Source organism: Cryptomeria japonica, chromosome 7 (assembly GCF_030272615.1).
Source record: "Cryptomeria japonica chromosome 7, Sugi_1.0, whole genome shotgun sequence".
NCBI lineage: Eukaryota > Viridiplantae > Streptophyta > Pinopsida > Cupressales > Cupressaceae > Cryptomeria > Cryptomeria japonica.
The window spans coordinates 663,377,612-663,398,615 of record NC_081411.1 but is presented as its reverse complement, the minus strand read 5'-3'; the positions used below and the strand labels follow the sequence as shown (position 1 = coordinate 663,398,615).

General features: G+C 34.5%; 1 protein-coding gene across 1 annotated transcript; it reads right to left on the bottom strand.

The window, feature by feature from the left end:
* Window positions 1-6,369: 6,369 nt before the first annotated feature.
* Window positions 6,370-9,372, bottom strand: LOC131071184 (S-adenosylmethionine synthase 2). Its single transcript, XM_058006902.2, has 2 exons — window positions 8,906-9,372; window positions 6,370-7,812 (listed from the first exon to the last, which is right to left on the bottom strand). Exon 2 carries the CDS (start codon window positions 7,810-7,812, stop codon window positions 6,631-6,633), a length of 1,182 nt encoding a protein of 393 aa, XP_057862885.2. The 5' UTR covers window positions 8,906-9,372; the 3' UTR covers window positions 6,370-6,630.
* Between the last annotated feature and the right edge of the window lie 11,632 nt (window positions 9,373-21,004).

The window sequence follows — 21,004 nt, the reverse complement described above, 5'->3', positions numbered from 1 at the left end:
CATTAAGGGTGAACTCCGATATCAATTGGTGTTGTATGGTGTATGTGTTCATCTGGTTCCTTTTAATTTTAGATGTATGAATGGTATTAAAGTTAAAATCTATAATGTAATTTAAAGGATATTAATCTTAGTTGGAAATATGAAGTTATAAATAAAATGTGGTAATATGGATTATGATGAATGTAGCTTTAGTGATGTAATGAAACTAATGGCAGTTGTATATATTCAATCGTGCTTAGTTTAATCTCTTATGGAATTTAATTGCTATGTTCATGTGGTAATCATTCTATCATGAGTAGGTTTAATCAATCTCATTGTTGATTGGATTAATACACCTTAATGTTCATTGGATTAATCGAGTAATCTTCGTTGGAAACTCTTTAAGAGTTTGTGTTAAATCTTCCGCTTGTGCAACTTCTATTGCAATGTATATCTTGTACATTAGTGTGTTCTTGTAAAAAAAAAAAAATTTGCACTCTTTTTGAATGTTTGTAGTTGTTTCCTTTAAGGTTTCTTGACGGGGCATTACATTAATCAGTCAGAATGCTCAAGAATTTGCTTATGCAATTGCTTTAAATTCTCGCCATAATTTGCAAACACTCACTATAATTTTGATAACTTTGCTTCAATTCAATCAGTCCTAATTCAATCAGTCCTAGTAGCTGCTCTTGAAAAGTCTTCATATTTCTCAATCAACACTTCAGGATGGCAAGATAGTGCTCTGACCCTTGTCTTTTTTTTGTTTTGAGTTTGTTTGAAGAGTTTTATGAAAAGAGACTCCAATGTATATATTTAATGTTAATCCATGAATCTTATTTATGCATCCTACAATTACAACTGTGTCACCATAACCACAGACACCCAGCTTCTTTGGAGAGTATCGTAAGTTTGATACCATAACCAAATATTCACTTTATTACAAGCTTCCAGTGGCTTTCCATTGTCTAGGGTCTCCAAGGGCACCAATTCCTCCAGATGTTCCACCAGATCCACATGCCCAATAAACAGCTCCACTATTGCACAAGTTTCTTCTAGAAAAATCCCTAGATCTCTGCTATTAGTGTAGAAAAAGAAGAGGATGAGAAATTAGAGCCTACCTAGTATGGAGGTCAATGCCATGATCAAAGAACATGCGAGTAACTTTGACTGCCTCGTCAACATCTTTAACGGCCTCTGCTACACTCATTATCACACACCCATCTAGAGTGGTCGAAAACCTGATTCCAATGTAAAGATTCTTAAGAAAATTCAACATAAGCCTATCCAATCTACGAAAATTTGTCACAAACATCTGAAAGCATGATCTAACCAAACATTTTGAATTAAGGTTCAAAACTGATATCAAAACGAAGGGAAAAAGTGCAAGGTATGCAATTTTCAATTTTCACTAAGTTATTGACAAAAACAAATGTATAGTTAGTCTATTTCATCACACTTAAATCTAAACTACCATAGACTAAAGAAATAAAGAACAAAAGCTGACACCGATGATGCCCAAAAGTCTGAATCAGTTTTCAGGGTTCTATCCATACAACTGCATATAGAAGTTATAGAAATGATTGTCAACAGGAACAGCAATGGCACAATTGCAAGGGAGCTGTGTGCTGTCGTCAAGGATAAAAGGGCTGTCGTCAAATTGTAGCGAGCTGTTCCCTGTTATCAAGGATCAAAGGGGGAAAGCTTCAAATAGTAAAAGCTAGTGAGTTGCAGTATTCAGTGTCTACTTTTAAGAGAGGTAAAAGAAAAGTGAATATAGATGAGCCTTTGTCATCCTAAAGATTTCCGGGAGGTTAAATTTGCCACCGTAAATGGGTGTCCAGACATAAAGGGACGATGCCACTCGGATATGGAAAGTGAAAACAGATAGATCCCGTAGCTCTTTGGGGCATTTTGGCTCTAAGCCACCTTGAGCTTGCATTTTCTTGATTTTTTTTGGGCACTTTTTAAGTTTTCACGTCCCTTATTGGGAGTTGATGTTTGTGTTGTTGGGCTTTATTTGTTGGATCTTCTCCTTATGTATAAAGCTGGGAGTCTTCCAAAACCTTCACTTTTATCCTTTTATTAAAAAAAAAACACTATTCAAAACAACAGGCACAGCTATGCAACTATTCAAGGCAGCAGCAAGCCCATACAGTCAAGGAAAATTGCACAAAGAAAAACATTTTCTTCAATAATAAAGTGGTGGTGTCCCAAAAAGGGGCCTTCAATTTTCTCATCATGGTGTACAGAATAAATTTAGAAACCTTTTTAGACTAAACTGGTCTTCCTGATATTTGTATATATAAAAAATTTTACACTTAATTAATATTACAACTGAAAATAAAAAATTTAAAAAGATGCTGAAAACTTTTTACCCTACTCCAGAAGCAGCCAAAATCTCTTCTAAAACAGGAGCTGCTCCGAGCTTTAAAAAGAACTGTATCACCCATCACAAGTGCAAGTGATTCCGTGGCTTAAAGGAACCCTGCTAATGTTGGTGACAATTCCATGACATGTATAAAGAAGAGTATACAAATTTCTGTTAGCTTTGTTTTTCTGTAAGTCGGTGGAGACTAAGTTGGAAAAGCATTGGACAAACTTCATTTTTGTTATTTCATGGTTCTATGAAGAAGCGCCAAGCCTGAAATCTTCTCAGAAAGTCACCAAACAATTTACACAACCTTTCCATAAAACAGTTTCCAAGGGGTTTTCAAGGTTCTATGAATAAGCGCCTGAAATATTGTGAGGAAGTCACCAAACAAATTTAACAGCCTTTCCATAAAACAGTGTCCAGAGGTGTATAAGCTCTAGGGTTTCAAGAGTCTCCAGAGATATTTTATACTGCAATGCATACAGCCACTTTACAGTTATATTTTTTTTAAAGGTTTACCAATCTTTTAAACCCACTTCAGCCGCAGCTATAAATACCCCTTTACAAAGTTCCATAGTTCCAAAGAAATCCATGCTTAAATGTTAATGGTGCATTAGATATTTCATCAATCCATACCATTATTTAAAATTTAAATAGTTATTTTTTTTACTTTTTACGAATTATTTTATTTTTATTTGCTTAGAATCATTTAAGCTTTTGTACAGTTTTTATGTACGCTGCTACTGTAGAATGTCTCTCAGCTTGATAACAGCAAATATAAAACATTCTCTGAATCACCATATATTTCAAATTAGATGACTACATTTCAGCACGGCGAGTATAGAAGAATATACAAAAGCTAGAAGCCTTTTATCATTGAAATGGCTTCAAGGCATATTTTAGCTCTGCTATAGGATTTGAAATTGTCTCCCTGTACGATTAGGGTAACTTGACAATAAAATCTTTTCACGAGATGCTGAAAATTTTCAGTGCTAACCAGCATCAGCTAGAAAGACTACTCTAAACAGTAGAGTCACGGTAGCTAGGAATGAGAAGCGAAGGCATGTACGGATTCTTTGGATGAAAGTCAATGGCAGCTGAGAATGAGAATCGAAGGGATGTCGAGATTCTGTGGATGAAGTCAAAGGTAGCTGACAATGAGAAGCTAAGGAATGTAGAAATTTTGTGGACGAGTGTTAAAAATTTCTCGGAAGGTAAATGTTAATAAATTTAGCAGCCTTCTGCGGTAAAATAATATACTGTGAATCAATAATAGTTATTCCATATATAGATAAGATGAGAAATTTAAACCTACATTGTTGAAAGGAATCCATGTCTGCTAACGTTGCAACCATACCAGCCCTTCTAAATACAAAAGATGGGAAAGCCTTTTGCAGGAAACTAGTTTTTTATGAGATATGTCAGCTCTTGTAAGGCAATCAAGCATTCAACCCCCATTCAAGCAGCAGCTAAAAATCTCCATCCTCAACAATAACCACAACGAGATTCTTTTCAAATAAAGATCTACTAAATCATAATAATCTCATTAAGTCAGCAGAAAAAATTAGTATCCTTTTAATCGAAGAATGGCTTTAATGGCATATATAAATTGGATTGTAAATTAATCAAATCTCTGATACATGTCAACAGTTGCTCCAACCCTTCAACCCATTCAAGCAGCAGCAGCAGATACCTCAACAGTAGCCACACTCCAAACTTTTTTTCAAGTAAATAACTTAGCATTATAATTTATGATAAAGAGATCTAGAAAAAAATTAGAAGCTTCTTTTCAAGAAAAGAACTATAGACACCTTTTGAAGGTTTAAGGGGATAGCTATGTAAGCTCAGTTATAGGGTGTTCTCCGCGGTTTATCTCCACAATTTAGTCTACCCTATGTTGCCACCTGGCAATTAGATCATTCAACCCACATTCAAGCAGCAGCAGCCGATAATCTCTATCCTCAACTAAGAAAATAGACTTATAAACCCCATCCATTACGCAATTGGGAAACTAAAGACATACTTAAGGGGGCTTGCACGTTGAACTTCAACATTCAAGCCTATCTCTTGCTGCAAATTTTGATACCGAATCCTGTTCATTTCAGGTTAGCAACAAAAAAATAACATTTTAAGTTCTGAAGTTTCAATTTGGATTAGGAACAAAATGAAGCCAATGGATAGTAATGTCATCGAGCTAAAAGACATTTAGAGGTAACGAGAAGCAGCATCTCAATTCTTGAATTTTGATGTTCAAACAGAAACCACATTATATAATCAGCCAGCAAAATCTTAGCGTAAAAACCAAATCTCTTATATAATCAGTGACAGAAAGACACCATGTGGTCACTGAAAGAAGTGGGCTTTTGCCCGTCAGGTGATATGATGATGTATTCCATTTCCTAATGAAGTAGTATGGAGTATGGAGCTCCTTCTCACCATTATTCTGCAATTGCATGACGAGTAGACAAGCTGTTTCCATTGAGTGTGAGCGTGCATCCTATCTATATTCTGTTTTCTTATATTGGTCAAGGATATATAGCTGTAAGTTATTATGATGATATGCTGAACGACCAGGTAACATGGAAGTTCTCATCATTCATTGGTTTACATGACACTCCACTCTAGTGTGTAAAAGTAGGTAAGCTGTGTCTGGTGAATAGAATAGCAGGCCATCTGCTTCTAGTTAGTTGACACTTGACAGTAAGTAACATGTTTTCCTCTAAGCACTACTGAATTTTAATCCTCGTACAAATGTTATAACCTTCTCTAATTGCAAGAACTCCTCATGACAGCTAACGAAGATGCAGAATGAAATAAATCAGAACTATAAATTAGACAACACACTAAAACATAATATAACCTTCTCTAATTGCAGAAATCCCCCATGACAGCTATCAAGTAGTATGGAGCTCCTTATCAACATTGTGTTAATGATAATGAGCCGTTTCCAGTGAGTATGAGTGGGTAAGCTCCCTGTACTCTGTTTTGTGATTTGGTCAAGGAAATAGCACGTTACAGTTATAAAGTCTAGACTGACATGCACATTGAAATAATTCCGTACAAAAATAGCGACAATACACGGAAAAGATTCCAGGAGGGACATAACTGGCAGCTAACCTCCCATTTCGTTTCATGTTGGATCTCATTTTTGTTTGCTAGATAGACATTTAAACCATTAAATACGGCAGCTTCAATTTTGTTGGCTAGATAGATAATTCACCCATTGAGTATGGCAGCTACTATTCTTTTCTAAAAGATGCTGTCCCAAAATTTATCCACATAATGGGACAATATCTATCTTTTTTCTTTATCCTCAGAGGAGAATTGATTCCCAACCCAACAATTATCTACTTTAAGATGCTTCCATATAAATGTAAAATATGTGATGAATTAATAGCATACTTAGAGTCAAAGAAGCTGGCTGCATTCAAACTGAATATTAGAATATTCCAAGAAATAATGTGCTATGATTCATTGCATATTAAAATATCCAAAGAAGCTGGCTGCACGTCCATTGAATATTGGAACAAGGGACATGTACAGAGGACACTCTGCTTCACGATCGAGGAGGACACGCGGCTTCACCATCAAGGAATGTCAGGGCATTCATATTTTATGAAAAATAGGATCTTTGCAGACCGACACTGACAAAAATGTTAAATATAAATTCCAAAAGCCACTGTAAGTGCCACAATAATTTAAAATGACATTTACTTTCCACATACCATGCCCATTGGGAAATAAATTGTTATTGCACATTGCCAACAAATCGAAACTAAAAATCGAAGATAGTAAAATAATCAACTTAGTCATTATAACAAGGAGCATAGATAACCACAGCCAGCAGCAGTTTATCATTCTGCAGCGGCTGAATGCCTAAATTTGGCATTTGATCCTTCATGTCAAGCAATAAGAATTAAGGAATACTTTATTTTAGAGAAGATATATAAAGACTAAATATATATAAAAGAATAATCGTAGAAGAATTGTAATGGTTTGTCTGAAATCTCCCCTTCATGTCTACTTGAAAATTTAATTGTATTTTGCAGCAAAAATGCCAAAATGCGGTCACACAGCCATTCAATTTAGGGCCTCCATTGCCGCTGAATGAAGAGGAAAAATGCTAAAACAGTACTTTCAGAGGATAATTAAAGGCGTGGAATGCAACATCAGCAACTACAATCTCTTTCAGTTATTAGTCAAGAGCTAAAATTACAATGCAACACAATCAAATAGCATACTACTAGAAAACACTGAACTTATTGCCAAGGGAGACCGCATCAAGCTTCAACTTTGTCTACCTTGAGGGGCTTAACAATTTCCCAGGTGAAGTCAGGGTCATCTCTCCCAAAGTGGCCATAGGCAGCAGTCTTTTGGAACCTTCCATTTCCACCCCTCTTCAAATCAAGGTTGATTGCAATCATGCCAGGTCTGAAATCAAAGGTCTCCTTAATAATGTTGAGGATTTCTTTGTCAGGGATCCTGCCTGTGGTATAGGTGTCCACAAAAACAGAGAGAGGCTCTGGCACGCCAATGGCATAAGAAACCTGCACAAGGCATCGCCTTGCAAGCCCAGCTGCTACAACACTCTTGGCAGCCTGTCTAACTATATATGCTCCACTGCGATCCACCTTGGTTGGATCCTTGCCAGAGAATGCCCCTCCTCCATGAGCTCCCCACCCTCCATATGTGTCAATAATAATCTTCCTACCAGTAAGGCCTGCATCTCCATGGGGCCCTCCAATCACAAACCTCCCTGATGGGTTCAAGTGGAAGATGGTGTTCTCATCAAGATACTTCTCTGGTATCACAGGTTTAATGACATGCTCCTTGAGATCAGCTGCAATTTGGTCATTGGTGACTGTCTCATCATGCTGAGTGGATATGAGAACAGTGTGCACACGTTCAGGAACCATGGCGCCTCCTTCATTTCTGTACTCAATAGTGACCTGGGTTTTGCCATCAGGCCTCAACCAGGGGCAAGTACCATTCTTTCTGACCTCGGTAAGCTTTGCACCAAGCTTAGTGGCCAAGACATGAGTGAGAGGCATGAGCTCAGGGGTCTCATCAGTGGCATAGCCAAACATGTGACCCTGGTCACCAGCTCCAATCTCCTCGGGCCTCTTGGTAAGATGTCCGTGAACACCCTGAGCAATGTCAGGGCTCTGCTGTTCAATGTTCACCAGCACCTTGCAGTTGTCAGCATCCAGACCCACATCATCAGAGATGAAGCCAATTTCTCTGCAGGTCTTGCGTACAATCTGCTCATAATCTACATTGGCCTTGGTGGTAATTTCACCGAACACCATAACCATGTTAGTCTTGGTGCAGGTCTCGCATGCTACCTTGCTTTCAGGATCCTGCTCCAGGCAGGCATCCAAGACTGCATCAGAAATTTGATCGCACAGCTTATCTGGGTGTCCCTCGTTCACAGACTCGGAAGTAAATAGAAAAGTTTCCATCTGCAACAATCAAGATTCATTAATCAGAGATCTCTAAAATATAAGTTTCAATCAACTTAATACTGAATAGATTGAAAAATATAAACCCAATGTATTTACAGATCTGCTAATCTTGATAAGCATCTACAAATCCACGTTTACTTTATTGGAGATCTAGAGATGACAAACTGAAACTAATATTTTCAACTATTGACTCGTTTCCCACAATGACGTAGTAACATGAAGATCTATAAAAACTTAAAACAAAGTAAACAAAACAGTGAACTTAACTGACACCTACCACAATTGCATATCAGATTTGCCAGAAGCGGCTTAGACCATATCTAGCTATCCTTTCTTCTAAGGATTTGTTCGTTCAGTCCTAAACAATTACATCCATCTTACCAATAGGCACTTCTACACCAACATTCAACTGTGGATCTAACAGATCTAGCGATACAAATGAGGAGTTGACGCTACTAGGCCTCCATTGAAAGAAATAGTTAAAGAAATCAAGCTGCCAAATACATGAAATCTCACACCAACCTACCCTAATCACCACAAATGCATATGCATCGCATAATATTCCCAATTCAACATTCAGTATTACAATTGCAGACTTGTTTTTCTTCCGTATCCCTTCTTTCCCCACAACCATGCTTCCCTCCTCGCCTTCCCAAGCAAACTATATCAATTAAATTACTGAAACCGAGAAAAGAAACGAGAAAAATCCACAGACCAGAACAGCAATAAACTTCATACGTGCTAAACCATCATTCAAATTTACCCTATTCACTAAATGTTCAAGTAACCAACTGTAAAACAAAACCAACTGCAAAACAAGAACCTGAAGCTATTCAGATTAACATTATATTAACATTATAGACTGTGGAAATCATATATCTATAAAAAACAACTCAATAAATAACCACTAATAACAAGCCAATAATCCAACATGCACTGTTACCCCCACCCACATTAAAGCACTACCCGATAACCTTTCCACCAGATCCCCCAAATAAATTATCTACCAGATCTCCCAGAAAGTAAAACAGCTCACAAAACCACAAACCCAGAAAAGGGAAAGAAAAAAAAGGGGCATCTTTGCACAAACCTGGTGCAGATGCAGTTGCTCCGAATCCCCAAGAGAGCAAGGCAGTAGCAAAGAGAAAGGAAAATGCAGAGTTGGGAAGAGATTTGTAGCTCAAGTTCGCCCTCTTCTCTACCGTCAAACTGCAATGCACATCTTCTCTCCTTCCGTTGCGGGAATTTAAAGGGCATTACAAACGACAGATGTAGATCAAAAATCTGGCCCGTCCGTCGCTCCCACCGATCGAACGGCTCGGGCTGCTTGGCCACATCAGCATCAATGCTGTATAATTCTACCTTTTTCTTCCTGCTCAACTTCGTAATTCGCACGCGGTATGAATTCACCGGCTCAAATTCAACCGCCGGTTAATTAGAATTTTGACCGCCGGCTTTCTTCTTTCCATTGAAATTTGATCATCACACCTTCTGTAGCGATGTTGGAGTTCGCAAAAAAATCGCAGAATTTGTCGGTGACAAATTTTTTAATGAGAAATTTGGGTGTAACGCTCAAAATCAAGGCTAATTTCATTGTATTTAATTTTGTGGATAACATTAGATATTAATGTCCACGTGCCATCCGACATGGTCTGCGTAAAGGAAGACCAACAATGGCGGAGGTTCTTTCTTTACATGCAATGGGAATATATAGATATGATACCTAGCATCTGTAACGTAGTGGGTTTTTATTATATTTTATTGTAGCAGTAAGAATAACTTTTTAAAGGCAACTGAATAATAATATTTTGGGATAAGAAATGAAAAAGTTGATGGATAAATTAAATTACAATAAGGTATTTGATTCACAAAATTGATTTATAATTAGATGGAAATATTCTTATTAATATTTTAAAATATTTTTTTATTTTTATGAAAACTACAAAACCAATGTTTAGTTCTTTGATTCAACAAGAACATATCTCTCTTAGAGAAGGCAAATTAGGTTGAGGATTGATATGTTCTATTTTATCTTATATTCTCATCTTTTTAATATAATATAATTTTACATTATGTTCTATATTTTCATATTGTATTCTAGTTTTTTTAATATTTTTGTTATTTATGATTAATAAATATAAATAAGGGATATTTAATATAATTTTGAAGTAAAATATAAAAATTAATTCTTATATAGTATTAACTAACATGCATTGACATTTTAATTTTGGATAATAAATCTTGCAACATGTTATTGGAGATGGAAATAAAAAACTTCTATAGTTTGTGGGTGCACTTGCCAACAAAATAATTCCACATAATAAATAGTTTTCTACTTAAGTTACTATATTTTAATATTTTGCTACAATAATGTCATAAATTGTATCCGTTTACAATTTCACACTCTATTTGGTACCTATTTTAGTGTGTTTTTCTCTAAATCATTTTAAGCCTATATGTGTCATATTCTACCATAAAACTTCATTGTTAATCTCACAACTTAACCATCGAAAAATGCTAAAATTAGGACTATATATGATATCACAAACCCCAATACTCACATCTCCCTTTTAGAGAAGTGATTTTGGGAGGACTAATGCGCCCCCCTCCTTAGTCTTGTCAAAATCTCCCAAAAAGCTTGGATTGCAAGTGTTGGCCTTCACATTTTTAAATTTAGTCTCAATCTTGGCACTTGACCATTTTACGTCAGCCTAATCTTGAAAAATAACCTTGTGATCCCTATATAAAGCTCTTCTTCTATCATTCAAAAGGCTAGAGATTCTAAGAGCAAGCATTTTCCTATCCAATCCCAATCTAAATCAATCAAGAAGCAACAAACTACAAGCATTCTATGTCACGTACTGTTTTTATCAATATTTAATTGCAATTATTAAATTAGGAAAAATGTTTATATTTTATGTTATATGGGTGAAATGGAAAAAAAAATGAAATTGAAATAAAATTGAAACTTAAATTCAAATAGATTGGAAATGGAAATGGAAATTTAAATGCAAATGAATTATTTAAATTGTTTTATCGTGAAAATTGGGGATTGTCATTGCTAATGAACAATCGAGTGCAAGTGAATGCAAGATCAGGTGAATGTGGATGAAGGCGAGAACTTGATTCAGGTAGAGTTGTTTTAGCTTTTCGAATTCGGTAATGGAAATGGAATCTCACACACTACATTAGATTTTATTGAATCCATCTCACATAGATGAGTGTTTATATGGCTTTAAGTAGAATGCTTATTTAAAATTTGACTGGTGAATTATTACTGCGTGTTCATAATTGATGTTATTTGATTTAGAAAAGATTTATTTTTAAATGTTTATTTATGACTATGCACACATTTTGATGATTGTTATTATATTGTTCATGTTGAAGAAGTTTTATATATTCCACATAAATAGAAGAATACCATGTATATGTTTGATTTTTCTTATATATATTTATATATATATATATATATATATATATATATATATATATATATATATATATATATATATATATATATATATATATATCGAATTTTATGATGTATATAGCATGCATTGATAACTTCAAAATATGTAAAAGCAAAAACAGTCGATATTGGAGGAAATCGACTTGCATGATTTTAAATGTTGAAGAAGTCGATATTGGGAGACTCGATTTTGCATGTTTTATTTTATACTATGCATTGAACACCGAATGGTGAAAGCAAAAAAATATCGATAGGGAAACTAAACTAGCAGTTGAATTTAAACCATGGCAAGTAGGTAGCCATGACTCATGGTTTTCGATTTGATAAGAGTGACTTTGTAAGCGAGTTGCACTTACCTGGCAATATAAACTGCCACGACTGTTGTGGAAAAGAAAATAGCCTAAGAAGGAGGGTGACGTGCCTCTCCTAGGCCAATAAGATTGAATTCAACAAGTTAATGAACATAGAGTTAAGCCACGATGTCAGGAGAAATTCTAACACCTTGCAATATAAGCAAAAACGTATTCATGGGAAACACATAGCAAAAAAGAAGAGAGGATACTCTACAAACAATTAGCCGATTTGGGAAAGAAAAGACCATAAATTAGAAGCAAGGGAGAATCGATATCATTTCAGCAGGTTGTTGGACCATTCAGATTTAGGGGTCGAATTTGGATGTAGATCAAATCATTTTTTTATTTTTTTATTTTTTTTGCAATATGCCTAAAAGAAAGACCAATTTGCTGTTAAAATATTAAATCTCTATCAAAATTGTAATTTTGTAGAAGAAATGACTTTCTCCATTGAATTAGAAATCTCTGATTGGCAAATTTATACAATTATCTCTGTTGAAATATTGAATTTCTGAGTGTTTGAATCGTTGATTGTCAAAATGTTTTTCTGTATAGCTGATGATGGAATCAGCATTGTAAAGTTTTTCATATATATATGCACATATATCTACACATATATACATTTATATATATATACATACATACATACATACACAGACATACATATATATATGTGTGTGTGTGTGTGTGTGTGTGTATTTGTGTGTGTGTGTGTGTGTGCGCACACACATATGTATATATATTTATACATAAACTTTTGATCAAATTTTTGAAAACAATTACTTCTTATAGATGAACGAATTTTCATTTTCGGAATTTGCAAAATTAGAAGAAGATGAAAACTTTTTCAAATTACATCTCTTTCAATTGCTCTTATTTTATTTATCTATGTTACGTATGAGATCTCTGTATGAATTGCTTTCAAATGTGTGTGTGTGTGTGTGTGTGTGTGTGTGTGTGTACGCTGAATATAAAAGAGAATGGGTTTCATTATCTTCTGAAATATGTGATTTCAGATTTCAACTTGAGAAAAGAGATCATGTTGATTTATACCAAACTAGTGCGAAACTATAGAAAACTTGTCAACAAACAAAACTAGTCAGATATCATGAAAATAAAGATATACCCATAAACTTGAATTCTAGAAAATTTATTACTGTTATTGAAAAATATGTTAAAACTTATTTTTGTGAATATTACCAGTGAAAACACAAAAACATAGATGAAATAAATCAAAATAAAGAATTAATGAATATTGGAATGATTATTAGACAAAATAGGAAACATTGATTTAAAAGAATGTGTGCTCATATCTTTCATTTGTGTATTCTTTTATATGCCAATATGTGCATACATGTGTTACACCTTCTTTCTTCATTTTAATGTTTATTTAATGTTGAAAACGAAAAGATTGTTTTCTTGCAAATGGATTTACGTTTTGTTGTTTACATGTGAATGATAATGCATGTCATATAATTCACAGATTTTGTATGAAAGGAATAGGCATGCTAGATGAATGAATATGCTAGTCATGTGTTTTATGGGAAAGTATACATTCCGGGACGGGTGCTGAATATGGGGTTTTAGAGAGTATAGTTTGTTTTTCCAAACTATCTTATTGCTATGCATGGCATTATACTCGACCGAGTAGCTTATTGACCGCTGGAATATATGGATTTATTTAAGACTCTCTACCATATCCTTGTATTGATCTTGCTTATTTCTTCAATGAGTTAGAATGAATGAAAATTCATGTATCATAATAAGCACGCACCAAGATTCCATCTTGCATATCGAATTCTTCTTGCTAAGCAATTCATGTAGGGTTGGGTATTCTTGATTGATTAAGAATTTTGGGGAAGCGTATGCTTCAAGGTTGGGTGGAAAAAGCACCTGAATCTAGTTCTTGTATTCATTCGAAGGATTGAATTGAAGATAGCTAAAGGATTGGAGATCAAATGACACATCTCATCTCTTTATTGTGTATTTTATCTTGTATATGTATATTTCAGTTTAAGGCAATTGAATGCCTAAGTTATGTAATGAAATCATAATTGATGATTAATATGATTGAAATACTATGAAAGAGTACTCTATGTTGTAAGTGCATACACATAAAAATGGCTATGAGCGATTAAATAAATATTTTATATTTATTTAATGTTTATTCTTTTTTAAATAGTTAATTTGAAAAGATTAATTTATTTAATTCATTTCGTGTCTTTATCTATCCTATTCCTCTAATTAATTAAATATCTAATATTTAATTATTCTTCTAATCAATTAATTGAATATCTAATATTTAATTATTTCCTCCAATCATTTGAATATCTAATATTTAATGATTATTCTTCTATCCTATAGTCTCAAATATTAAATAATTTTTAAATTATTTAAATCCCTTTTTCCAACTCACCTTCCATCTCCACTTCATCTTTCCTTTGCCAACTCATCAATCATGTGGCTAAAGATATTAATATTTCTTAAATATTAACTTATCATTTATCTCCAACCTCCAAATTTAATGAAATATTGTGTACGTATACATATTGCTTAAATTTTCTTCTATATTCCTTCCAACATCCCTACATCTTAGGAAGGACTTCAGTCCACTTGTCCTCTCATGCCTAAATCTTCTCCAACCATCCCTAGATTCCCTTAGTCAGCAACCCAATCAAGGTGACATGAGTGACACTTTTCTTCTCCTTCCCCCTTTCTCTCAACCGTCACCTTTTCTCACAACCATCCAAATCTGCAGATCTGATCATGATCGTTGATCCAGGCCACATCATCTTATCCTCTCAAAGTCTATAAAATCAGGAGTTTGAGTTGAGAAAGAGTTAGTCTTCAAATGAGTTTTCAAGCTAACCATTTGTGAAAGATCTGATCATGATCGTTGATCCAGGCCACATCATCTTATCCTCTCAAAGTCTATAAAATCGGGAGTTTGAGTTGAGAAAGAGTTAGTCTTCAAATGAGTTTTCAAGCTAACCATTTGTGAAAACTTATGCATCTGTGAGTTTTAATCTTGAAGCAATTCAACATTTCTCATTTAGCATAATCATTTAGTATTGCATATCATAGTATCAGTTAACTATCATCTATTAGGTTTTATACAAGATATATCTTTCCTAAAATCAGACATTTTGATCATCTATCATGTCTTATACGGGATGTATCTTTCCTGAAACCAGACGTTTTGATCATCTTTTGTCTTATACGGGATGTGTCCTTCCTAAAACCAGACTTGATCTCAATCCAATCAATCATATCAATCTAATTCATCTGATCAATCTGCAATCTATTCACTTATCTATCTTTCATATAACATTATTCTTCTATAGAGAGATCATTCATTCCTTTAATGTACAAACGATCTCTCGAGGGGGCATCATCATCAAATCAGTATCCAAAAATCAATATCTGGGGCACACAATCAGGATTTTCAATCTTCATCAAGCACATTATCGAGACTTGATTTAATCTTTGAAACAATGTTGTCTTGACATCATTTCAAAGAGGGGCAAAATGTATACACATAAAAATGTCTATGAGCGATTAAATAAATATTTTATATTTATTTAATGTTTATTCTTCTATTAAATAGTTAATTTGAAAAGATTAATTTATTTAATTCATTTTGTGTCTTTCTATTAATTAATTTAATTGAAAGATTTTATTAATTAATTCATATATCCTATGTTGGCATTACAATAGAAAGGAGATTGTTGGCATTTCAATAAGGATATTGAGAAGGTTGTTGGAGATTATTGATATAACTGAAGAAGGATGATTACTGTCTTAATAATATTATTTTGTCATTGATGTCAAGAAATTGATTTTCTGATTCAGTATGATGTTGCCATATCTTGAGAAGTATGTGTTGATGAGTACTAAGAGGTCAGTAAGTGACACAAAAGAATGTGATAATAAAGGGGAGAAATAAGTTATTCAATGGGCAACTATTACCGAGTTAGACAATGATGAGATCTTGTTGTTTTGATTGTCATAATATCCTACACATGTTGTTGATTATAAGTTTAATACTGTATTATGTCATCGAGCAAGGAACCTAGTCGGTAAACCCTAAGGTACCTAGTCGGTAAACCCTAAGGTTATCGATATCAATTAAGGAAGGCAGAATGTCTACCGAGCGAAGTTCAGTATTAACCGAGTAACAACCGAGTTATAATAGACCGCATTGGATGGATAAAAGCATTATTTAATGAAGGATGTTGATGAGCTATAGATGAATAAATGATTGGTATGCCGCGCAAGAAGTTTGTTAAGAATCTACGACAATGAAAAATCAAGAGGAAGATCTACAACATAGATTGAACCGCAATAACCTAGCACAAGTTCCTAGGAAGGAATGCAAGTTCCAAGGCGAGATAAAACGTTTTCAGATCGAAGGATACATTGAACCTAGTCAAGTTTGAAGATCTGATGGCTAAGATTGATCATGGGAAATGTGATCAAGGAGATTAAGCAGACAGAAATTGTTTATAAATAAGGAATTGTTGATAAGCAATGTATGCGGGCAAATGTATGCACAATGATGCTATAGGAATGTTTACCGAGCTCAGAAGCTTGAAGATATGATTGAAGAACAGATTGAGAAGCCCAGCAAGCCCATCAAGGGACTAGATAAGTCTTATGACAAGATTGTTTTGAGCAAATAAGAATATTCTTTAGCATTTCATATGTGAAGTTGCAGATATATTTATTATTGTTATTTATTTTGTAAGTGACAGGAAATCTCTTAACCGAGTGGACCTAACAGTCTTATTTGTAAATCCTCTAGCAAGGTAACATTCTAAATGAGTGTTTGAAATCCTTTGACAGGGTCACTTCTAACAAAGTGCAAGACTCTAACAAGTCTGAGGGAAATTCCTTAACCAAGTCACATCTAGCAATGTGTTTGTAATCTTTAACAGGATTTGCTTTTAACCGAGCATACTCTAGAAGGGTATATTTCTTAGTGGGTCTGAAATCCCACAGTGGTTTTTCCCTATTTGGGTTTCCACGTTAAATCTAGTGTTATATGTGTTGTGATGTTATATGTTCACGAGTTTGAATGTTTTACAGTTTTGGTTATGTATTCTGAAGTATAAGCTACCGAGGTTGAATCTGTTGAATATATTGAAGATTAAGTTTGTATGATTCATCCCCCCCCCCCCTCTCATCTTATTTACTATTAGCATTAGAGCTTTACAATTGGTATCAGAGCTATGGACTCTAGAAGAAAAGTTTAAAGGTACTTGAGGCAAAGATCCAAAGATGTATAAAAGGGATGCACCAAAGCTGAACAAGTCAAGTTTCTCCACATAGCAGAAAAGGATGAAGCTGCACTTATCAGGAATTGGAGAATATGCAACATATTATTTGGAGAATGATTACATAGCACCTAGCACCAACCCGATGACCTTGAAAGAGATAAAGGCAAAGCAAGAACATATTCAAGCTATGATTGAAATAACATCAGCATTGACCAACTCAGAGTTTAATGATCTAGAAGGTTGTAATGATGCAAAAGCAATGTGGACCAAGCTCATATCTGTGTATGGTGATGATGAACATGTTCAAAGAGCCAAAGTAGATAGTCTAAGAGGACAACTTGAATCCATGAGAATGAATGAAGGTGAGAACATAACCCAATACAATACAAGGTTAAAGGAAATTTTCAATCAAATTAAAGGACCAGGAGAAACTATTGAAGAAAAGGATGTACAAGTAAGTTGTTGAGAACCCTTCTACTTGCTTATGTCATTCGAGTCTCTGCAATCAATGAATTAAGGTCTGTACCAAACATGTCAGTATCTTTGGATGCCACTATCAGTAAGCTACATGCATTTGAGTTAAGTAATTTTGATAACAGTGGGTCTTCGGTAAATAAAGTAGAATCTACATTCAATTCTTTTCATATTGGTGAATCTGATGACTTTAATGATAGAATGAATAAGTACTCTGAAGGAAATCACAGTGGAGCAAGTGAGAGATTTCGTAAAAACATGGAAGAAGTACACAAACTGTATGAGGAAATCAGAAAGCAAGAAGAGTTTGAAGCACTATTGGCCAGAAGGTTACTGAGAGGCAAAGGTAAGTATAAAGGAAAGCTACCTTTAAAATATTTCAATTGTGATAAAATAGGACATATGGCTTCTAACTACACTGACAAAGAATCTAGTGAAAAGAGAGAATACAGAGAAGACAGACATAAAGACAATCACTACAGAGGACACCGAGACTTCAGAAGGAGAGACAAAAAGACATGCCTAGTAGCTGATGAGGAATCCAATGATGATAAATCTGATGAAACTGATACAGAGGAAGTTGTTTATGTGGCTATTAAAGATGGATCAAATGAAGAAAGGTATGAAGAAAAAGCCCTAATATCTCACATAAATAATAATGATTCTTGGATCATAGACAGTGGATGCTCACATCACATGACAGGTGATAAACACAAGTTTGTTGAATTAGAAGACTATGATGGAGGATATGTAAGAGTTGGTAATGATGCACCATGTCTGGTGAAAGGTAAAGGATCTATAACACTTCTTGACAATGCTAAATGTGATGATGTATACTGGGTTGAAGGTTTGAAATACAATTTGTTGAGTGTAGCACAGCTAAACAATACAGGATACCGAATAGAATTCCAGAAGGGATGTGTCAAAGTTCATGACAAACATGGAAAGTTGGTTGCTACCAGGACACAAACAAAAGGTAATACATTTCATCTTGACTCAACTCGGAACAAATGTCTATATGCAAAAATAGAAGATACCTGGTTATGGCATAAAAGGTTTTGTCATGTAAATTTTGATAATCTGATCAAAATAAGTAAGAAACACCGAGTAAGAGGTCTACCGAGCCTGGAAAAACCTAAGAATGCTATGTGCCGAGGATGTCAGATGGGTAAGATGACAAGATCAAGCTTTACAAGTAAGTCCTACACTTCTAAAGGAATTTTAGATCTACTACACACTGATCTTTGTGGTCCCATGAAAGTTCAAAGTTATTATGGTGACAAATACTTCATATTATTTGTGGATGATTACTCAAGGATGATGTCAGTTATGTTTTTAAAAGAAAAATCAGAAGCTTTTCAAATGTTTAAATGGTACAAGGCAAGAGTTGAAAATGAAACAGGAAGACAACTGAAATATCTTAGATCTGATAGAGGAGGAGAATTCACTTCTGATGAATTTAACTTATTTTGCAATGATCATGGTATAAAAAGGCAAGTGTCTGCACCGAGAACACCTCAGCAAAATGGGATAGTTGATAGAAGAAACAGATCAATTGTAGATTGTGCCAGAACCCTGATGATAGCAAAGAGGGTACCTCAAACATTTTGGAGAGAAGCAATCAGCACTGCAGTTTACACCCTGAATCGAGTACAACTGAAGAAAGGAACTATGAAGACACAATATGAAATCTGGTATGACAAGAAACCTAATGTAAGTTATTTTAAAATCTTTGGAAGTAGATGTTATGTTCACAAAGATGACAGAAATGGAAAGTTTGACCAGAAAAGTGAGGAAGGAACATTTCTTGGGTATTCTTCTAGAAGTAAAGCATTTAAATGTCTGATCAAATCATCTAACAAAATAGTAGAAAGTGCAAATGTGAAAATTGATGAATTTGCAGAAAGAAATGATGAAGGAAATTCCAAAGAACCAGAAAATTATGAAGAATTTGTTTATGTTCAACCGAGAAGTCCTACCGAGAAAGTTGCTGAAGAAAATGGAGATAAATCTAGTTACCGAGTGATGAAGAAGATCATGCAGAGCCTACCGAGCCTATATTAGCCAAATATGTCAGAAGAAATCATGCATCAAGTCAGATTATAGGAGATAAGGATGATCCAGTGATGACAAGGAACAAACTAAGACAGAACACATGTCTGATATTTGAATTTTTTTCGAGAATAGTAAAAGAGGCATTTAACAATGAAGATTGGATAAATGCTATGACAAAAGAGATTGATCAAATCAAGAAGAATGAAACGTGGACATTGGTCCCAAGACCGAAGGACAAAAATGTAATCAGTACAAAGTGGATTTTCAAAAACAAGCTAAATGAAAAAGGTGAGGTCATTCAGAACAAAGCAAGAATAGTTTGCAAGGGTTATGCTCAAGAAGAAGGAATAGATAATGGTGAGACTTTTGCACCTGTGGCTAGACTTGAGGGAGTAAGAACATTGTTGGCATATGCTGCTTTCAAAAATTTCAAGGTACATCAAATTAATGTTAAATCTGCATTTTTGAATGGTATACTAGAAGAAGAAGTTTATATTGAACATCCTGAAGGATTTGTTGAAGACAAGAGTAAAGATCAGGTATGTAAATTAAACAAAGCTTTATATGGTATGAAACAAGCACCTAGACCATGGTATGAGCGACTGCACTCTTACTTAATCAAGATTGGGTTTATAAGGACAAGTGAAAACAACAATATGTACATGAAGAATGATGAGGACAATGGAATACTGATCTTAGCCATATTTGTTGATGATATTATTTTTTGTGGAAATGATTCTCTATGCAAGAACTTTGGAAATGAAATGTGCAAAGAATTTGAGATGTCATTAATCGGTGAGATAAAGTATTTTATAGGTTTACAAATACTGCAAATGAAAGATGAGATTTTCATTACTCAATCCAAGTACATAAAGGAAATCTTGAAGAAATTTGGAATGGAGGATTCTAAACCTGTAAGTACTCCTATGACTACTAACTGTAAACTATCAAAGAATGATGAATCTGCATCTGTTGATGAGACACTTTACCAATCTATGATTGGAAAGCTGTAATATGTTGTTCACAGCAGGCCAGATATAGCACATGCAGTAGGAATAGTTGCAAGATTTTCTGCAGATCCCAAAGAAAACCATATGACAGCAATCAAAATAATTTTTAGATACCTGAGAGGCACTGAAGATTATGGCTTAGTATATGAAAAGAGGAATGATTTTGAGTTAAAAGTTTATACTGATGTTGATTGGGCAGGAAACATTGATTACAGGAAAAGCACAAGTGGTGGAGCTTTCTTCTTGGGAGATATACTAGTAAGTTGGCTTAGCAAGAAACAAGGATGCATTTCACAATCAACAACCGAAGTTGAATATGTCGTTGCAGCATTGAATTGTACAAATATAGCATGGATCAAGCAATTGTTGGAAGGCATAAATGAGAAAGTTACCAAGCCAGTAACTATATTCTGTGATAATACTAGTGCCATTAACATTTCAAAGAATCTGGTAATGCACTCTAAGACAAAGTATATCTCTCTAAAGTATCATTATCTCATAGAAGAAGTTCAAAAGAAGAAAGTTGTGCTGGAATATATCAGTTCAAAG

What these genes read in the sequence shown, in the direction of transcription:
- LOC131071184 (XM_058006902.2), bottom strand. Translation starts at nt 7,812, where the DNA reads ATGGAAACTTTTCTATTTACTTCCGAGTCTGTGAACGAGGGACACCCA.